Here is a 20289-nt window from a genome sequence, read left to right as displayed (position 1 = left end):
TGAACGGCTTGTCTTGCAAAATTGCAAAGACCTCGAGGAAATCCCGAATGATTTTGCAGACATAGGTACACTGGAAGTGATTGAAGTGCACTGGTGCAGACAATCTGCAGAAGAGTCTGCAAAAAGAATCAGGGAAGCAACTGGGGACATCAAAGTTCTTATTAGTAGTTCATAGTATGATTGTGGATTCTGTTGTATTACTCCCCGAACTTGTAAGATAATCAAATTTCAGTAACTTAGTCTTCTCTCGATTCATTTGTGAGATGATGTGTTTCTTAATTCAACTTCCATGCAATGGAATGTTTTGCTCAATCTGGATACTCAACTATCAATTATTGCTTGAGATCTTTGGAAAGGTGAATTCAATTTGTTTAAGTTGGTTTTGTTGGTCCTCTAGATTATACCTACTGAAGCAAACTGAAATTCTAATCATGCAGATTTTGGTTGGCTTTAAAGTAATCTGCTAGATTTTTGTTTTAGATCTTTAGAAAATTGATTTCGTTTTGCTTTAAGCTGGTTTTCATACTCGAGAATATATCTAGTAAAACTCTTTAACTGCATTTAGCAAATTGAAATTCCGGTTTCAGATATCAATATCAGTGTTTCTTACAGAACTGCAGATTATTTCTCTATCGTGAAATGTTGGCGGCCAGAGCAGTTGCGTGCATAAATGATAACCAGTGGTGTGAATGCCCAAGCCCAACAACTACTTATAAGCTAACCAAAATCGAATAAAGCAACGAACAAGTTTCTTCCAAAGTTTTGTATCTAAAAGCAATTCACATCACGATCAAAATGTTTTCACTGGGCGAACTCATAACAGTTCTACCATTCGATTTGGATAATTAGAGAGTTAGGATTTTTGCTAATTTTCTTCTTATAGCAGTCATTAAGTATTGAGAATTCTTCACATGTATGGAAAAAAACAAATGCCTTTTGTGTCCCCTTGTAATTACAATAAACGAAGAAAAAAATTTCCAATATCCATGAATTTTCTGAAAACCCAAGAACATACTTGATACTTTGATGATATGAGAAAAAATTTTTTTAGTTAAATTATGAACCAACAAGCAAAGCCTCAATAAATCTCGAATTTGTTAGGACTGCAAAATTTCACTTCCCAAAAAGTTGAAGAATCTGAGACTTTATCTCCCTATGTTGGATAATTTCTTAGCTATGAGTAGTCTTCATCTTTGATTCTTCACCTCTATGTCTAATGAGAGGACAATGAATTCTACAAACGAGGTCTTTTCATTAGCCCTCAATTTTGATTTTTCCCTCCCCATGCGAATTGATACTGCGCTGTCGACCCACTAAATAGTAAATCGTGGCTGTCTCGTTATCACAATTTGATCTTGACCGGATTTGTCCGAATTGGATATTGCCTCAAATTGTGAGGCCCTCGTCCATTGGGGATAAGGGTAAGATTTAATTGAGCAGCTTGACTCGAGCTCGCTAGCAGCTCGATTAATTGCTCCATTGAATTCGATCAATATCGATCGAGTTTGAATCGAGTTCAAGTTACCTAATTAAGTTTTCAAATCAAATTCGAATATTAATAATAACGAAGACTTGAAGGCTGGACGAATTCTATTGAGTATTCAATTAAATATTTAATTATTATTTTATTATTATCCAAATTACAATTTTAGGTTTATTTGTTACAATAATTAAATATTTAATTATTATTTTATTATTTTCAAAATTTTTTAAGCTCTAACAAATCGAGTTCGAGCTTTGTGAATAGAGCACTCCACTCAAGTTTTATGTTAAATATTTATTTGTTATATTATTGTTATCCAAATTTTAACTTTAGGTTTATTTGTTAAAATAATTAATTACTATTTTAGGTTTATTTGTTACGATAATTAAATATTTAATTATTATATTATTATATTCCAAATTTTTTTGAACTCTAACAAGTCGAACTCTGTCAACAGAGCACTCGATCGAGTCGAACTCAAGTTCAACATCAAATGCTCGATCGAGCTCGAGTATTTCAGCCAAGCATGGATAGCATTTCACGGTGAAACTTTCACCTAATACATACATCAAAAGCATTTGTGTTTACCAGATCAGTCTGACAGACAGAACTGGTATGCTCGAGTAAGAGATCAAAATTCTGGACCTGGAGATGGCTATTTCCAGCTTTGATATCATAGTTTTTTTCTTGGATGTTGTACGGAGAAATAATGGAATGGTCGGTGGAATTTGGCGTGGAAACAGAGGTCACTGGCGTCAACGCTATCGCATCTTGGAAGATTGGAAGCTTTTGAGGTTAATTTGGGAAGCAATTCACAAGCTGATGAGAGATGAAGATGCAGAGCGCATGCTGCTTAATATGGGATTCAAGATTGAAGCTGCAGCCGAGGAGATTGGTAGGCATGTTGTAATTACAAACAAGAACAACACCCAGATAAAGTTTCTTTCCTCGGTAAATGCCAAAACTTTCTATGATTATTACTATAAAACCATCGAATGGATCGAAGAGATCGGAGAAGATGTTGAACACCTTTTGGATTCATCCGGGTGGTCGTCTTGTCGACTGCAATCTCCATCTGATGTTTCTTTTTGGTTACAATTTGTGTCCACTCTGGCCGATATTGTGGACGATACAAAATGGAGCGAGCCAATCGGTGCCTGGCGCAAAGAGCTAAGGTTGTTCGGGGAATACATGGAAGGTGTATCCAGTGATCTCGATTTCCCAGCAGCAGCGGCAGCAGCAGGTGGTGATGACGTAAATGTTATCAATGATTTCGTAACTCGTGTTGCATCTGTGATGGTACGCATTGCAATCCACACTCTTAGGCAACGGATTAACGACAGGAAAACAGCAGGCACAACCAGAAGGGAGGAAATGAAGCAGGTAACTAAATCTGTATTGGCTCTGCAACATGAGATTCATCCAACTAATCCCAAGTTCGTGGACTTCCATCTCCATTTTCTTGTAGCTCTCCGAAAAATGGGAGGAGTTAAGCCCGACTTTATGTCTCATTATAGCAATTATGTTGCCTCTAAAATGAGGTTCAGAGATATTCCAAAGATCTATTCTAAGGAGATCTCTTCTGGGGAGATCTATGGGCTGTTAAAGCTTTTAGCCTTCATCAAACTGAAGCAGGAGGAGGAGGAGGATCAAACTATACCAAATTTCCTTGCAGAAATTCATACGGTGCTCATAGAGAGGGAGTTCCTCAAACAGACGGAACGAAAGGGTGAGCTACGTATAAATGTTTGTCTCCTCCAGACGGAGCTTTTCCTCAAGGGGATGCTTCACTGTAACATTCAAGGGAGCACTTTCCGAAATAAAGATCTGCTCAAGGGGATGCCAGAAATATGGATACGTTTTTTGGGAAATCTTCTGCATGGGGAGGCAGAATATTGGAACAAGGCCTTGGCTTTCATTAAACAAGCGGACTACACGGTAGCATCTCTCCGTCAGTTGTTTGAGGCCAAGAGCATAACAGAATCCACGGTGAGAAACTCAATTTTCCTATTGCTTCTTAACATTGTTGTTTTCAAAGCAGAAGCATTATTTGAGAAGTTACAACTTGAGAGTGCAAATTCCGAGGGTCATCGAAAAGATCAAATTGCACTTCTTGTGCTCCTTAATCTTTTCACACTTCTCAGCAACCAGCTAAAGGAGGAGACAGAGGACACGGACATGATCTTCCCACAAACTGAAACATTTGATGCAGGGATGGCAGGACCCATCCACAATATGATCATCTCATCCTCTAAACTGCAAGATAAGCTGAATCCTATCAAGTCTAAGCTCAGAGAGATTAGTCCCCAGTTTCCATTGTTTGATTTTCCCAAGACTTACAAGACAGGGTTTGTTGAATTTCTCATCAGAAACCTAGAGGAACTGCTGAACGATGATCCTGTGTCAATTGAACCAGTCAGGAATTACATAAAAGAAATTCATCTACATTTCAAGTCTCTGGGTTCTTTTCTCATGAAAGTCTCAGAGTCGGAGATTGATGACTATCCAGAAGTGAAAGTTCTTGGTGGTCATGTTGCCAATATTGCTTATAAAATTGAGTTTGTCATTGACTCAATTGAGGTCGATCCTCAATGGCAAGGTTTCTTTTTGGTTTATGATCTACTGGAGGAGTTAAGAATTGTTAATAAGCGAGCCTCTAGAATTCAGTTGACGACCCCTCAAGCCAAAGTCCTAGATAACAAACACGTCATCCAGGTTCCACCCAACGTGATATCACGGGATGCTACACCGGCAATCAATGGAATGGTGGTGGATCCCAGAGATGAAGAACAATCTATAACTGATCAACTTGTCAAGGGATCCTCAAAGTTTGGCATTGTTTCTCTTGTGGGAATGCCCGGTATTGGCAAGACAACAATGGCTTGGAAACTGTTTAACTGCCAAAAGGTTTTGTCTCACTTTCATTGTCGTGCATGGTGTACTGTTTCACAAGAATATGACAAAAGAGAACTGCTGCTGGAGATTTTACGTGGCATTCTCGGGCTTACGGATGAAATTCGTCAAATGACTAACGAAGATCTCCAATTAAAATTGCGTCAGTGCTTACTAAGAAACAGGTTTCTCATTGTTATGGATGACGTGTGGGATGCTGGAGTTTGGAATGAGTTAAGAAATTCGTTCCCAGATGATGCCAATGGCAGCAGAATTTTGATTACGAGCCGCCTTCGTGATGTGGCCTTGCAAATTGAACCAGATAGTGATCCTCATTCTCTACGCTTATTTTCTGATTATGAAAGCTGGACCTTATTAGTAGAGAAAGTATTCCATGGTGAAGGCTGTCCTGAAGAATTGTCGCTAGTTGGTAAGGAAATTGCCAAAAAGTGTAAAGGATTGCCTCTTGCTGTTGTTGCAATATCTGGTCTCCTCCAGAGGATAGAAGAGAGCTCAGAATCGTGGGGTAAAATTGCAAAAAGCTTGATTGCTGAAGTTATGGAAGATCCAAATGCTCGGTGCATGGAAATCTTAGAATTGAGTTACAAACACTTGCCGGGATATCTAAAACCGTGCTTTCTTTACTTGGGGGTTTTCCTTGAAGACAAGGATATTCCTGTTAGCAAGTTGATACGGTTTTGGCTTGCTGAAGGTTTCATTCATGACTCTGAGTTGAAGAGCTTAGAAGGTATTGCCGAGGGTTACTTGATGGAGTTGATTAGCAGAAGCCTGGTGGAAGTCTCCAAAAGAAGATCCAACGGAATGGTCAAATCATGTCGCTTGCACGATCTGTTACGTGATTTTTGTCAGTTAAAAGCCAGAGCACAGAACTTCTTCCGGCTAGTAACCAGGTTTGATGAGCCATATGTATCTTTTCCTAGTTCAGATTTTGGTTTTGAAATTGGCCATCATTCTGATCCTGTCACATATGAAGCCTACCGATTGTGCTTTTTTTTGAAGCGACTCCATTTTTTTAAATCAAGACCTTTTGGCCTGGGTACTCGTTCTTTGATATTCTTTCCTTCAGCTGATTCAGAGCCCAGGTGTCCTTATGACATCTCATTCATTTGGCACAACTTCAAACTTCTGCGGGTGTTAGATTTTGAATGCATCAACCTGGGTGTCACCTTCCCTGCTGACATTACATGCCTGGTTCATTTGAGGTATTTGGCAATCACTGGTTATATGCAAACTATTCCACAATCCATAGGCAATCTCCGAAAACTAGAAACTTTTGTTTTGAAGGGATTACGTGGTCAGGTTGTCTTACCAGATACTATTTGGCACATGACAAGGTTGAGGCATCTTCATGTGAATATGCATGTTGCTTTCACATTGGATGATGAAGGGCTTGAAGTCTGCTGTAAGTTGGGTGATTTGGTCAGCCTTTCCTGTCTCTCTCTCTCTCTTGTAGTGAAGATACAGAATCAATAATAAAGAGGTTGCCAAATCTCCAGAAACTGAGATGCATATTCTTTCATCCACAGGGTTCTTCGAAGAATTCCTATCAGTTTCCAGGATTAGATTTTCTAACTCATTTGGTGTCACTCAATGTATCTTACTATGGAAGCGCTATTACCAGGGAATTCATTCTCCCTTCCAATCTGAGGAAATTGACTCTTTCAAAGTTTCGTCTACCATGGAGTCATATCTCAACAATTGGGAGACTACCCAACCTGGAAGTTCTCAAATTACTTCTTGATGCCTTTGAGGGGCTGACATGGGACATGGAGGAAGATCAGTTCAAGGAACTCAAATTCTTGAAGTTAGACAATCTGAACGTTTCTCAATGGAATGCTACTTGTGATCACCTTCCCAAACTTGAACGGCTTGTCTTGCAAAATTGCAAAGACCTCAAGGAAATCCCGTATGATTTTGCAGACATAGGCACACTGGAATTGATTGAAGTGCACTGGTGCAGACAATCTGCGGAAGAGTCTGCAAAAAGAATCAGGGAAGCAACTGGGGACATCAAAGTGCTTATTAGTAGTTCATATTTGAGATGATAAGAGTATGATTGTGGATTCTGTTGTATTACTCCCCGAACTTGTAAGATAATCAAATTTCAGTAACTTATTCTTCTCTCGATTCATTTGTAAGATGATGTGTTTCTTAATTCAACTTCCATGCAATGGAATGTTTTGCTCAATCTGGATACTCAACAATCAATTATTGCTTGAGATCTTTGGAAAGGTGAATTCAGTTTGTTTAAGTTGGTTTTGTTGGTCCTCTAGATTATACCTACTGTAATTCTTACCTCTTAAAGCAAACAGAAATTCTAATCATGCAGATTCATTTCTTTGTTTCTTGAAGTACTGCATTCAATCCCTCTATCTTCAAATGTTGACAGCCATTGACTCAAAAGTTAGCACCTAATTCGCTGAAGCAAGTGTTCCAATTTTGAAGTACTCAGCATAATATTCATATTTGAGCGGCTAGCTTACATGTACGAGGATCATGGCAAATAGTGTTTCACTACACCAAAAAAAGGTCTTCTTATCAGACTTTTTTTTGAAGCATATCGGCTTGTATTGTTAGAGGTAACAAAATTTGTGCAATCTAAAATTAACCACAACGAATCCTAGATGGGTTCTGCTGAATTGAGCTATCTGGAGAGCATTGCTGGCAGCAGATTGGATTCCTCATGTATGACAAGCAATCTACCAATTGGGCATCATGGAGAAATACCAAAAGCTGTCCTAGCCATTCCTAAAAGCAAGAAACACAAAGTGTCACTAAATCTAAAGGACAACTCTCCTAGGTAGAGTTACAACCGAGTCGAGTTGAATTTTAATCGAATCGAGCTGAGATTCGATCTAATTTTATCAAATTTAAACTTGAGTTTGAGTTCAACGAACTATCAATGTATATTAATGAACAACAGAGAGTGACAAACATTCAGACCTTTTCAAGCCAACTAAAAAATGATATTTACACACCTAAAAGGAGTGCAAATGCTCAAATTACGAATGTGAGAGAAGTACTCAACAATACAATTGAAACATAGACAGCTAAACAAACAAAATTCTTAACCTAAAATTACTTGTCATACCTGCATATCAATGGAAGGGCACCTTGCATGATTTTTTTTTTTTTTTGGCAATGCCTTAGTTGATGAACATGGTATCTATATTCTTAGCTCTCTATGCTTCATAAACCTATATTCTAGCCTTTCGTAGTAATCAATCTCAATGAGTGCTTTAACAACTTCAGAACTTACATTCTAACTCCCTGTAATAAACAATTTCAATAAGTTCTTTAATATGTATTCTTAACTCTCTGTGCTTCGGAAACTACAGCCTTGCTTCTCGCGATAAACAATTTTAATGATTCCTTTAGTAACTACATTCTTCCAGTAAGGGAAATGGCTGTAGCAAGAATGTTTGAATGAAGTAGAAGAAGGCTAATATAATGAATTCAATTTAGTTAAACCCACGAGAGGCTAGAATATAGATTTCCAAATCATAAAAAGTTATGTTGAACATTCGACAGATCATAAATAGTTTTTTGCATTAAATCTTATTATTTATAAAGGACAATTTTGACATTTTAGATGCAACCATTAGTTTAGTCAGTTTCTATCCACCTTCCAATTTAGTTAAAACCATGAGAGCTTAGAATGTAAGTTTCCGAACGATAAGGAGTTAAGTTAAACACTCGGCAAATCACAAGAGGTTTTTTGATATTTTACCCAATTTATTGCAAAATTGTCGAACCTAATTAAGAATCCTTGATCATGCCTGCATAATATCAAGCCAACTCTAGCTTGCAAGTGTGTCTTCTTTAATAAGTTTGTTTGCATATGCATTAGGCCCATTTATTAACCAATGTCCATTGTCCAACAAATGGTTGTAGAGTAACAAGATTGGCCAGCACTTAAAGTTGTGACTACTGGTGTAAATAATCAAAAGGGGCAAGTTTCTTTAGGGTGTTTTTACGTACTCTTATACATACCACTGGCATGACGATTTCTAAATTCTTCTTTAACAAGACCAACTCAAACAATGCCAATCAAGAAATTATAATAGCCCTAATCTACCATTCGATTTGGATAATTAGAGAGTTAGCATTTTTGCTAATTTTCTTCTTATAGCAGTCATTAAATATCGAGAATTTCTTCACAAGAATGGAAAAAACCAAATGCCTTTTGTGTCCCCTTGTAATTACAATAAACGAAGAAAAAAATTTCCAATATCCATGAATATTCTGAAAACCCAAGAACATACTTGATACTTTGATGATATGAGAACTTTTTGTTTTTTTTTTTGTTAAATTATGAACCAACAAGCAAAGCCTCAATAAATCTCGAACTTGTAGGGCTGCAAAATTTCACTTCCCAAAAAGTTGAAGAGTCTGAGACTTTATCTCCCTATGTTGGATTTCGTTAGAAATTTCTCAGAAATGAGTAGTCTTCATCGTTGATTCTTCTCCTCTATCTCTGATGAGAGGACAATGAGTTCTAGTCTTTTCATTAGTCCTCAATTTTGATTTTTCTTTCCCCATGCGAATTGATACTGCGCTGTCGACCCACTAAATCGTGGCTGTCTCATTATCACAATTTGATCTTGACCGGATGTGTCCGAAGTGGATATTGCCTCAAATTGTGAGGCCCTGGTCCATTGGGGATAAGGGTGAGATTTAATTGAGCAGCTTGACTCGAATTCGCTAGCAGTTCAGTTTAATTACTTTATTGAACTCGATATTGATCGAGTTCAAGTTACTTAATTGAATTTTCGAGTCAAGTTCGGGTGCTATTAAAAAAACTTAAGAGCTCGACGAGTTCTGTCGAGTATTCAATTAAATATTATTATTATTATTCAATTTATAATTTTAAATTTATTTGTTATAATAATTAAATATTTAATTATTATACTATTATTTCCAAAAATTTTTGAACTCTAACAACTCGAGTTCGAACTTTATCAATCAAGCACTCCACTCAAGTTTTATATTAAATATTAATTTATTATAATAATATTATCCAAATTATAATTTCAAGTTTATTTGTTACAATAATTAATTACTATTTTAGGTTTATTTGTTTCAATAATTGAGCACTCCACTCGACTCCACTCGATATCACCTCCACTCGATATCACCTATTCACCTAATACATACATCAAAAGCATTTGTGTTTATGCAGATCAGTCTGACAGACAGAACTGGTATGCTTGAGTAAGAGATCAAAATTCTGGACCTGGAGATGGCTATTTCCAGCTTTGATATCATAGTTTTTTTCTTGGATGCTGTACGGGGAAGTAGCAAATTTATCGATGCAGTTGCGCGTGGAAACAAAAGTCACCGCGTACGCTGGCGTCAACGCGATCGCATCTTGGGAGATTGGAAGCTTTTGAGGTTAATTTCGGAAGCAATTCACAAGCTGATGAGAGACGAAGATGCAGAGCGCGTGCTGCTTAATATGGGAGTCAAGATTGAAGCTGCAGCCGAGGAGATTGGTTGGCATGTTGTAATTATAAACAAGAACAACGCCCAGATGAAGCTTTCCCCGGTAAATGGCAAAACTCTCTATGATTATTACAGTAAATCCATCAAATGGATGGAAGAGATTGGAGAAGATGTTGAACACCTTTTGGATTTATCCGGGTGGTCGTCGTGTCGACTGCAATCACCATCTGATGTTTCTTTTTGGCTACAATTTGTAACCACTCTGGCCGATATTGTGGACGATACAAAATGGAGCGAGCCAATCGGTGCCTGGCGCAAAGAGCTAAGATTGTTCGGGGAATACATGGAAGGTGTATCCAGGAATCTCGACTTCCCAGCAGCAGCTGCTGCAGGTGGTGATGATGTAAATGCTATCAATGATTTCGTGACTCGTGTTGCATCTGTGATGGTGCGCATTGCAATCCACAGTCTTAAGTACCGGATTCACTGCGGGAAAACCGAAGGCAAAACCAAAACGGTAGAAATGATTAAGCTAACTAAATCTGTAGTGGATTTGCAACATGAGATTCATCCTACTAATCCCAAATTCATGGAGTTCCATTTTCATTTCCTTGTGGCTCTCCATAAAATTGGAGGAGTTAAGCCCGATTTTTCCTCTCATTATAGCAATTATGTTGCCACTGAAGTGAGGATCAGAGATACTCGAGAGATCTGTTCTCGAGAGATCTATGGGCTGTTAAAGCTTTTAGCCTTCACCAAACTGAAGCAACAGGAGGAGGGGGAGGAAGAGGATCAGACTATACAAATTTTCCTTGCAGAAATTCATACGGTGCTCATAGAGCTGGAATTCCTCTTACAGACGGAACGAAAGGGCGAGCAACATATCCATGGCCATTCTGAGCTACGTATAAATGTTTTTCTTCTTCAGACGGAGCTTTTCCTCAAGGGAATGCTTTTCTGTAACAATCAAGGGAGCACTTTCCGAACTAAAGATCTGCTCAATCATGTTAAAGGTGATGTCCAATGGATGCCTAAAAAATTGATACGTTTTCTGGAAAATCTTACGCATTGGGAGGCAGAATATGGGAATAAGGCATTGGCTCTCATTAAACAAGTGGACTACAAGGTAGCATCTCTCCATCAGTTGTTTGAGGCCAAGAAGATCACAGAATCCACGGTGAGAAACTCAATTCTCCTATTGCTTCTTAACATTGTTGTTTTCAAAGCAGAAGCATTATTTGAGAAGTTACAACTGGAGAGGAGTAGTGCTGCAAATTCCGAGGCTTATCGAAAAGATCAAATTGCACTTCTTGTGCTCCTTAATCTTTTCACACTTCTCTGCAACCAGCTAAAGGAGGAGACAAAGGACATGGACACGATCTTCCCACAAACTGAAACTTCTGATGCAGGGATGGCAGGACCCATCCACAATATGATCATCTCATCTTCTAGACTGCAAGATAAGCTGAATCCTATCAAGTCTACGCTCAGAGTGGTTAGTCCCCCATTTCCATTGTCTGATTTTCCAAAGACTGACAAGCCAGGGTTCGTTGAATTTCTCATCGGAAGCCTGGAGGAACTGCTGAACTATGATCCTGCGTCAATTGAACCAGTCAGGAATTACATAAAAGAAATTCATCTACATTTCAAGTCTTTGGGTTCTTTTCTCATGAAAGTCTCAGAGTCGGATATTGATAACAATCCAGAAGTGAAAGTTCTTGGTGGTCATGTTGCCAATATTGCTTACAAAATTGAGTTTGTCATTGACTCAATTGAGGTCGATCCTCAATGGCAAGGTTTCTTTTTGGTTTATGATCTACTAGAGGAGTTAAGAATTGTTAATAAGCGAGCCTCTAGAATTCAGTTGACGACCCCTCAAGCCAAAGTCCTAGATAACAAACACGTCATCCAGGTTCCACCCAACGTGATATCACGGGATGCTACACCAGCAATCAATGGAATGGTGGTGGATCCCAGAGATGAAGAACAATCTATAACTGATCAACTTGTCAAGGGATCCTCAAAGTTTGGTATTGTTTCTCTTGTGGGAATGCCCGGTATTGGCAAGACAACAATGGCTTGGAAACTGTTTAACTGCCAAAAGGTTTTGTCTCACTTTCATTGTCGTGCATGGTGTACTGTTTCACAAGGATATGACAAAAGAGACCTGCTGCTGGAGATTTTACGTGGCATTCTCGGGCTTACGGATGAAATTCGTCAAATGACTAACGAAGATCTCCAATTAAAATTGCGTCAGTGCTTACTGAGAAACAGGTTTCTCATTGTTATGGATGACGTGTGGGATGCTGGAGTTTGGAATGAGTTAAGAAATGCATTCCCAGATGATGCCAATGGAAGCAGAATTTTGATTACCAGCCGCCTTCGTGATGTGGCCTTGCAAATTGAACCAGATAGTGATCCTCATTCTCTACGCTTATTTTCTGATGATGAAAGCTGGAACTTATTAGTAGAGAAAGTATTCCATGGTGAAGGTTGTCCCGAAGAATTGTTGCTTGTTGGAAAGGAAATTGCCAAAAAGTGTAAAGGATTGCCTCTTGCTGTTGTTGCAATATCTGGTCTCCTCCAAAAGATAGAAAAGAGCAGAGCATCATGGGGGAAAATTGCAAAAGGCTTGATTGCTGAAGTTATAGAAGATCCAAAAGCTCGGTGCATGGAAATCTTTGAATTGAGTTACAAACACTTGCCGGGATATCTAAAACCGTGCTTTCTTTATTTGGGAGTTTTCCTTGAAGACAAGGATATTCCTGTTAGCAAGTTGATACGGTTTTGGCTTGCTGAAGGTTTCATTCATGACTCTGAGTTGAAGAGCTTAGAAGGTATTGCCGAGGGTTACTTGATGGAGTTGATTAGCAGAAGCCTGGTGGAAGTCTCCAAAAGAAGATCCAACGGAATGGTCAAATCATGTCGCTTGCATGATCTGTTGCGTGATTTTTGTCAGTTAAAAGCCAGAGCAGAGAACTTCTTCCGGCTAGTAACCAGGTTTGATGAGCCATATGTATCTTTTCCTAGTTCAGATTTTGGTTTTGAAATTGGCCATCATTCTGATCCTGTCACATATGAAGCCTACCGATTGTGCTTTTTTTTGAAGCGACTCCATTTTTTTAAATCAAGACCTTTTGGCCTGGGTACTCGTTCTTTGATATTCTTTCCTTCAGCTGATTCAGAGCCCAGATGTCCTTATGACATCTCATTCATTTGGCACAACTTCAAACTTCTGCGGGTGTTAGATTTTGAATGCATCAACCTGGGTGTCACCTTCCCTGCTGACATTACATGCCTGGTTCATTTGAGGTATTTGGCAATCACTGGTTATATGCAAACTATTCCACAATCCATAGGCAATCTCCGAAAACTAGAAACTTTTGTTTTGAAGGGATTACGTGGTCAGGTTGTCTTACCAGATACTATTTGGCACATGACAAGGTTGAGGCATCTTCATGTGAATATGCATGTTGCTTTCACATTGGATGATGAAGGGCTTGAAGTCTGCTGTAAGTTGGGTGATTTGGTCAGCCTTTCCTGTCTCTCTCTCTCTTGTGGTGAAGATACAGAATCAATAATAAAGAGGTTGCCAAATCTCCAGAAACTGAGATGCATATTCTTTCATCCACAGGGTTCTTCGAAGAATTCCTATCAGTTTCCAGGATTAGATTTTCTAACTCATTTGGTGTCACTCAATGTATCTTACTATGGAAGCGCTATTACCAGGGAATTCATTCTCCCTTCCAATCTGAGGAAATTGACTCTTTCAAAGTTTCGTCTACCATGGAGTCATATCTCAACAATTGGGAGACTACCCAACCTGGAAGTTCTCAAATTACTTCTTGATGCCTTTGAGGGGCTGACATGGGACATGGAGGAAGATCAGTTCAAGGAACTCAAATTCTTGAAGTTAGACAATCTGAACGTTTCTCAATGGAATGCTACTTGTGATCACCTTCCCAAACTTGAACGGCTTGTCTTGCAAAATTGCAAAGACCTCAAGGAAATCCCGTATGATTTTGCAGACATAGGCACACTGGAATTGATTGAAGTGCACTGGTGCAGACAATCTGCGGAAGAGTCTGCAAAAAGAATCAGGGAAGCAACTGGGGACATCAAAGTGCTTATTAGTAGTTCATATTTGAGATGATAAGAGTATGATTGTGGATTCTGTTGTATTACTCCCCGAACTTGTAAGATAAACAAATTTCAGTAACTTATTCTTCTCTCGATTCATTTGTGAGATGATGTGTTTCTTAATTCAACCTCCATGCAATGGAATGTTTTGCTCAATCTGGATACTCAACTATCAATTAGTGCTTGATATCTTTGGAAACGTGAATTCAATTTGCTTAAGTTGGTTTTGTTGGTCCTCTAGATTATATCTACTGTAATTCTTACCTCTTAAAGAAAACCGAAATTCTGATCATGCAGATTTTGGTTGGCTTTAAAGTAATCTGCTAGATTTTTGTTTGAGATCTTTAGAAAAATTGATTTCATTTTGCTTTAAGCTGGTTTTCATGCTCGAGAATATATGTAGCGAAACTCTTAACCGCATTTAGCAAATTGAAATTCTGGTTTCAGATATTAATTTCAGTGTTTCTTGCAGAACTGCAGATTAATTCTCTATCGTGAAATGTTGGCGGCCAGATTGTGCAACTAAAAGTTTCATGTTTAGATGAAATACCATTTCCATCTATTGAGTGCTCAGCCTATAAACGGTTTTAGTAATACATCAATTAACCAAGAATACAGCCACCTTTTAACTGAGGTAATAGTTTAAACGGGTAGTTTACAATTTTTATAGCCTTACAACTTCCTATTAAGGATCATGTCATGTTTTTTTTTTACCCCAAAAATTAACCATCAACCAATCCTAGCTAAATCCGAAGCAAAAGAGCAACAGGAGAAAATTATTTGCAGCTGATAGAATTCATCGAATTGGACATACCAATCAATCTCCAATAGGTTAATATGAAGAACATGCAATAGTTCAATCCTTCGGTTACTCTGTCGCAATAAAAATTCCAATCCATGCATACCAAGAAGTACAAAAACCGGGGGAGGACGGGGGGCTGGCAACTAAATAAAGCATTTGTAGAAACAAGCAAACATCCACGTTAAATATCTATAATTTCCAAAACTGTTTTACACTTTTTAAGTTTCTAAGAGTTCTGTTAAGAATAATAATCAGCGCTATTTTCTACAAATTACAAAGAACACTTTCCAAAACATACCTAAATGAAGCCCAAAAAATACAAACAGCACTTTCTGATGCACAAGGACACATCAAAACTGATGCATGTGGGGTAGACATTTTTTGAAACAGGCAAGCAGAAAAACACTTATAAGTCTTGATCCAGACCACACTCCATGTGTTGCAGCTGAATATGACAGCCACCTTTTCGAACTAAACATCGGATGATGAGGAGGTCATTCCTCACCCTCATCATCATAGTATTCATCATCCGTACTGCCATCGTAATAATACCCATCATCCTCCTCGTAGTCATCTTCATCTTCTTTATCGTATATCAGTCCCCGTATATTCTTTGTCCTTATTTGTTCTTGAATCCGGTCTCTGATGGCAGTTCCCTGGAGAAATGTCCAAATAAAGTCTAATCCCAGAAGCAAATCTGACACTTATTTCAGTAATCAAAAGTGTAGCATGTTATTAAGTCCTGTCTACCCTTTCCTACCACACACTTCCTATACAGAGGGCACAAGCTTAAAAATTGTACTCTATCAACAAATTTTTTCTTAGATCTTCATGATACAAAAAATGACAATGACATAATTACCATTCTATGGCAACCTTCTTCAAACATCTCAAGAAACCCAGCAACCAATCGATCAGCATTGTCCACCCATATGTTACGATGTTTTGCCACTGTTTGCATCTGAAGATTCACAGAGAAAAGAATTACAGTAATTCAAATATAGCTGGAAAAAGAGTTTGGTGTTTTGGGGGGGGGGGGGGGGGGGGAACACTCGTTGTACAGGAAAAAGCTGAAAGCATTCCACATGGAGATGGAGCCTCCTCAGAAACACAAAACTTACAAAGCTCAGTAATGCTGCGCAACACAACAAAGAATTGACAGTTGATCACAAAAATTCCTAGTAATCATGGTTTGAACTAAAAAATGACAGATTAATTTGAAAAACTGTAGTGTTTCAAAACAGATATTGACTACCAATAAATTTAAGTCCGTGATATAACTCAAGCTTGTCAATTGTATCAAGCATGGGCAATGTTCAATATTACTTAATTTATTGAGAGGAAAAAAATTATGCAAGGGAATCACACGCCATGTGAGAAATCCAAGCATATAACTCCTCAATGAAGATCTTACTGATGTAGACTTAGATTCACCAATTACAGTGTATTTTCTTGGCATTATAATGCTGCCAAACTGTCAATATTACCAGAGGGCTTGCTCTCTTTGCCTAGAGCTCACCAAAAGGTTCCTGTTAACACTCCAAAGACATTAGAGGCAGTTCTACCATTATATGATCTGCTGTTCCATTAAAACTATCATATGCCAGCTTAATTTTTATCAGCAAAATCCACAACAGTACTTTTCTGTTATGCAGACATCTTCATACTTTCTTTGAAAGTCAATGGCCTGGCACAAATTCATTTTCGTCATCTTCTTTTCCCTCTTCTGATGATTCACTAGTGTAGAAAGTTTTTTTAAACAAATTCTAGAACATTAGTTCATAATTCGGAGGGCCACTATCACATAGCAAAATTCCAATCTCCCTTCTCATGGTTCCACACTGTAGAAGTTAAATGTCACAAGTCCAAATTTGCAGCGCCTAATTTATTTGAGCTCCAAAGTGAACAAAAATATAACCGACTGAAATTGCACTTCCAAATTCATATAGATCATTAAAACATAAAATTGCAAATTTGCAACCAATGAATATGTTAGGCTACTATTTTCTTATTCTGATGAAATAGAATGGTTATTATGGCCAGATACAACATATCATGATTCATCTTCACTACATTACACTATATGTTAAAGATAACATCAATATGGCAACAAGACTTGCATACCTTCTCTTCCACTTTCTCTTGTTGCTTCTTCACTTTCTCCTGCAACTTTCTTAACCCCCTATTCACCCTCAATCTTTTTTCCTTCAATTAAAATGAGAAAGCACTCAATACGCATCCCAACGAGAGAGATGGTAATGGACATTGTAGACGTTCAACTAATCAGCCAAGACGTGTAACTCTACCTTGACATAGCTCACACCCAGTTCCTTTCTTGAGTAACCCCGGTCCAAGTTCCGCATCACATATTCGTTATAATCTTTCACTATCCTCATTATAAGATCTGATGTTGAGATTCCTTCTGTTCGCTTTGTCTCTTTAAACTTTCCAGCAGCCTTAACCTAAAATAAGATTTTGACATATGATTTTCATATCAAAACAGTCATCTAGGCAGCACGAGAGGATTTAAGACTGACATAGCAGTTAAGCAGCTTGAAAGGAAAAAGCCAATTAGAGGATAAGTTAGAAGAGAAACAACGAGCAGGCAAACAAATTGTCTAGAAAAGTAACAGAAACCAAACATATAGCAGCCAAATAGGTATTAATCAAACAAGAGAACAAAGTAATAAAGATAGAAGCAATAATAGCAGCCACAATAATTAAAAGCACTAGCCTGCATGGTAATGACAATTTGCACTTACAAATTCATAGACATCATTGGCAGCCCCACTTGCATCAGCATAACTGACATTAAGAGAGAATATCAACATACAAGTATACAAGAAAAAGAAACCAAGCAAAAAAGTATGGTACTGCAGAGATTTTCTAAGTTCTTATCTTTTTCCTTTCTTTTTTTTTTTCATACTTGGTTCAAGAGGTAGCAGCAGAGGACATGAACTATGTGCCTTATAGTCTAGCCACATTATTTCACAAATGTACATCCTTTTTAGTTTCACAGAAACCATGCTGGGTCTTTATATATCATGGTTATCCTGTAACCATGTTTAACAGATTTTATACAACCTACACTTTGAAGGTTTGAAGAAGACTTCATCTACGCCAAAAGGCCAATAGAGGCAAGCATAATAAACAGTTCTTGGGTTTGTAAACCTTACGGAAGAGAGTCATGTGCCACAAAGTCGATCTGATGTTTATCAAGGAATTCCTGTGTAGTCACCCAAGGGGCATCTGGAATAACTTCATCAACCCACCTATAAGGAACAAGAAGTTAGAAAGAATAGACAAATAAACACAAGCTTGCACTGAAAATGCAACAGTACAGGACAACAGGATATAACAGAAATTTTGATTTTAACTATCAATCTAGCTTACTAAAGCACCAAGAATTCTCTATCTCTATAACTTTAGCTACAAGGCAAAAGCTCCAAGACACACATTTGATAAGGTTCCCAACTAAAGCCCTATTTGAAAAAATCTCAGTGGTCAACCCCTTTGAAGCTGTGACTTCCAGCAAATAAATCTGATACTTCAAAAATAGAATTTGAAGGGGACAATGGTGAAACTAACGTGGGAACAGATGCTTCCTTCTTTCTTAGTAAGGGAAGCTTCTGTTCACAATGCAGAATAAAAGTGTTATCCCAACAATGCTGGATGGTCAAAGGAAAGAATATCGTTCTGCTACCCCATCATAAATAAAAAATGACTGCTTGAACTTAATCAGAGGTCTACTCTCTCCTATAAGAACTGGTGCATATCAAGGTACTCTATCTCTTTCTCACTCATTTGACTTCTTTGGCTGTCTGTTCTGAGGAAGTCGAAAGACCTAGAAGTTTGTCTGGACAACAAAGCAGAACAAAATTTTTCATAGTTGCAACCGTATCCTCGAGCATAAAGAGGATGCAGCAAACAAAACAAGCAAGAGGCAATTGCAAATGAAGTTCTAATGAAAGAAACAAATAACAGCACTCAAGTTCTTGTCTTTTTGCATACCCTTTACCTTCCAATGTATAAAAAGTAAAAGAATTAAAAAATGTTTAAAAAATAAAAGGAAGGAAGGAAGACTATACTAAAGTTTAATTGAAGTATTTATCCTTGAGGTGGTAATATTCACTGCTTCAAAAGTCCATAAGTCATCTGAAGAAAATAGCTACACAAGAGAAAAGTACCTAATGCATAAATAAATGCCTAGATAAAAGGAGATGTAAAACTAGCCTCAAAAGAAAATGCACTGGCTCCTCGTTCAACATCCCCTTTGCTCATCTATTAGTATTTAATTAATGAATCAAACCACTTCCTCGTCTATTAGGATTTACATAATGAATCAAACCACCATTCATATAGAGAGCTTAAATAACAGAAATTACTTCACATCAACCTGCAATGCCGGAGAGATTCATATCGCTCCGCATCAGTCATAACTGTTTTACCCTTATATTTGTGGGTGACTTCATCATTGCAACATCCTACAAGTAGATAGGTGTTGGGAAACCTGGATAGAAAATAATCAATCATAATCACAATTACCAAAAGGAGTGACAAAAAAGGCAATTAATCATGATATCCACAATTCAACATAATTATAACACTGCCAAGGAAATATTGCAGTCAAATATTCGAGAATATATACAACATTCAGGAAGAAAATGATAGATAGAATAACTAGAATGCTACCCTGGTTTTCATAAGCTTTACATGAACAAAAAGCAGTCTGTCCCAATACCACGGCTGATCCTAACAACTCTAATTTTAAGTTCCTTAACGCTCTAATTGTGGTCAATATCTTACTAATCCACGCTTTTTCAAGGCAAACAACGGCACATGTACATGGTATGAAATCAGCTCCAACGCTGCCTCCTTCAAGATGGTTTCTTTATCATCCTTTTCCACAATTCTAGAATCATATGGGCATCGTATTACACGGATCAACCTCATAGGAAGAAAATACAATCCCCACTACCAATATTCCCCTACATAAGAAAGCAGGCCAACATTGCACTATCAATTCTAACTTTAAATCAACCAAATCTCATAGACACATTTTATCAAAACGCTTGAGATGACAAGCTACCAAAATAACCCAAACCACATCCCATACTGCCCAAAGATCACCCAAAAAAATTAAAAAATAAAGAAGAACTAAGTCACCCGCTCCAAAAAAAAATTCTCAAATTTAAAAGCAAATAGATTAGAAAAATAAGAAATCATTACGATTTTTTAGCTTGTTCAAGGGAGCGAGCGTGGCCGAAGTGGAAGAGATCATAAATTCCATCTGCGTAAACACGAACAGGGCGGTCCGTCGGGGGGTCATTCATGGGAATTGGCTTCTGGGGTTTACTCTCCATAGTTTCCGTCTCCGATCAAGGTGCGAGAAAGCGAAAGAAGGAGAGGGAAAGAGGGGGCCGGGATGGATTGTTGGGAAAAGCGAAACACGGGCACCCGGGACTGGGGGGAATCTGAGAGGAATATCGACTGAGAAGATGCTTTG

The 20289-nt window shown here is 38.0% G+C and overlaps 2 protein-coding genes and 1 pseudogene across 2 annotated transcripts; 2 read left to right on the top strand and 1 right to left on the bottom strand.

The window, feature by feature from the left end:
- Nucleotides 1-1913: 1913 nt before the first annotated feature.
- On the top strand, nucleotides 1914-6584 carry LOC113736342 (late blight resistance protein R1-A-like; annotated as a pseudogene).
- Nucleotides 6585-9503: 2919 nt separating this feature from the next.
- Nucleotides 9504-14137, top strand: LOC113734481 (late blight resistance protein R1-A-like). The gene has a single exon (XM_027261053.2). It carries the CDS (start codon nucleotides 9639-9641, stop codon nucleotides 13992-13994), a length of 4356 nt encoding a protein of 1451 aa, XP_027116854.2. The 5' UTR covers nucleotides 9504-9638; the 3' UTR covers nucleotides 13995-14137.
- Nucleotides 14138-15043: 906 nt separating this feature from the next.
- On the bottom strand, nucleotides 15044-20289 carry LOC113736339 (choline-phosphate cytidylyltransferase 1-like). Its single transcript, XM_027263261.2, has 8 exons — nucleotides 20013-20289; nucleotides 19180-19293; nucleotides 17960-18055; nucleotides 17546-17588; nucleotides 17090-17245; nucleotides 16908-16988; nucleotides 15646-15744; nucleotides 15044-15439 (listed from the first exon to the last, which is right to left on the bottom strand). The coding sequence occupies exons 1-8, from the start codon at nucleotides 20144-20146 to the stop codon at nucleotides 15278-15280; spliced, it is 885 nt and encodes a 294-aa protein (XP_027119062.1). The 5' UTR covers nucleotides 20147-20289; the 3' UTR covers nucleotides 15044-15277.

This window comes from Coffea arabica, chromosome 3e, assembly GCF_036785885.1.
Source record: "Coffea arabica cultivar ET-39 chromosome 3e, Coffea Arabica ET-39 HiFi, whole genome shotgun sequence".
NCBI lineage: Eukaryota > Viridiplantae > Streptophyta > Magnoliopsida > Gentianales > Rubiaceae > Coffea > Coffea arabica.
This window is presented reverse-complemented; position numbering and strand designations above follow the sequence as displayed.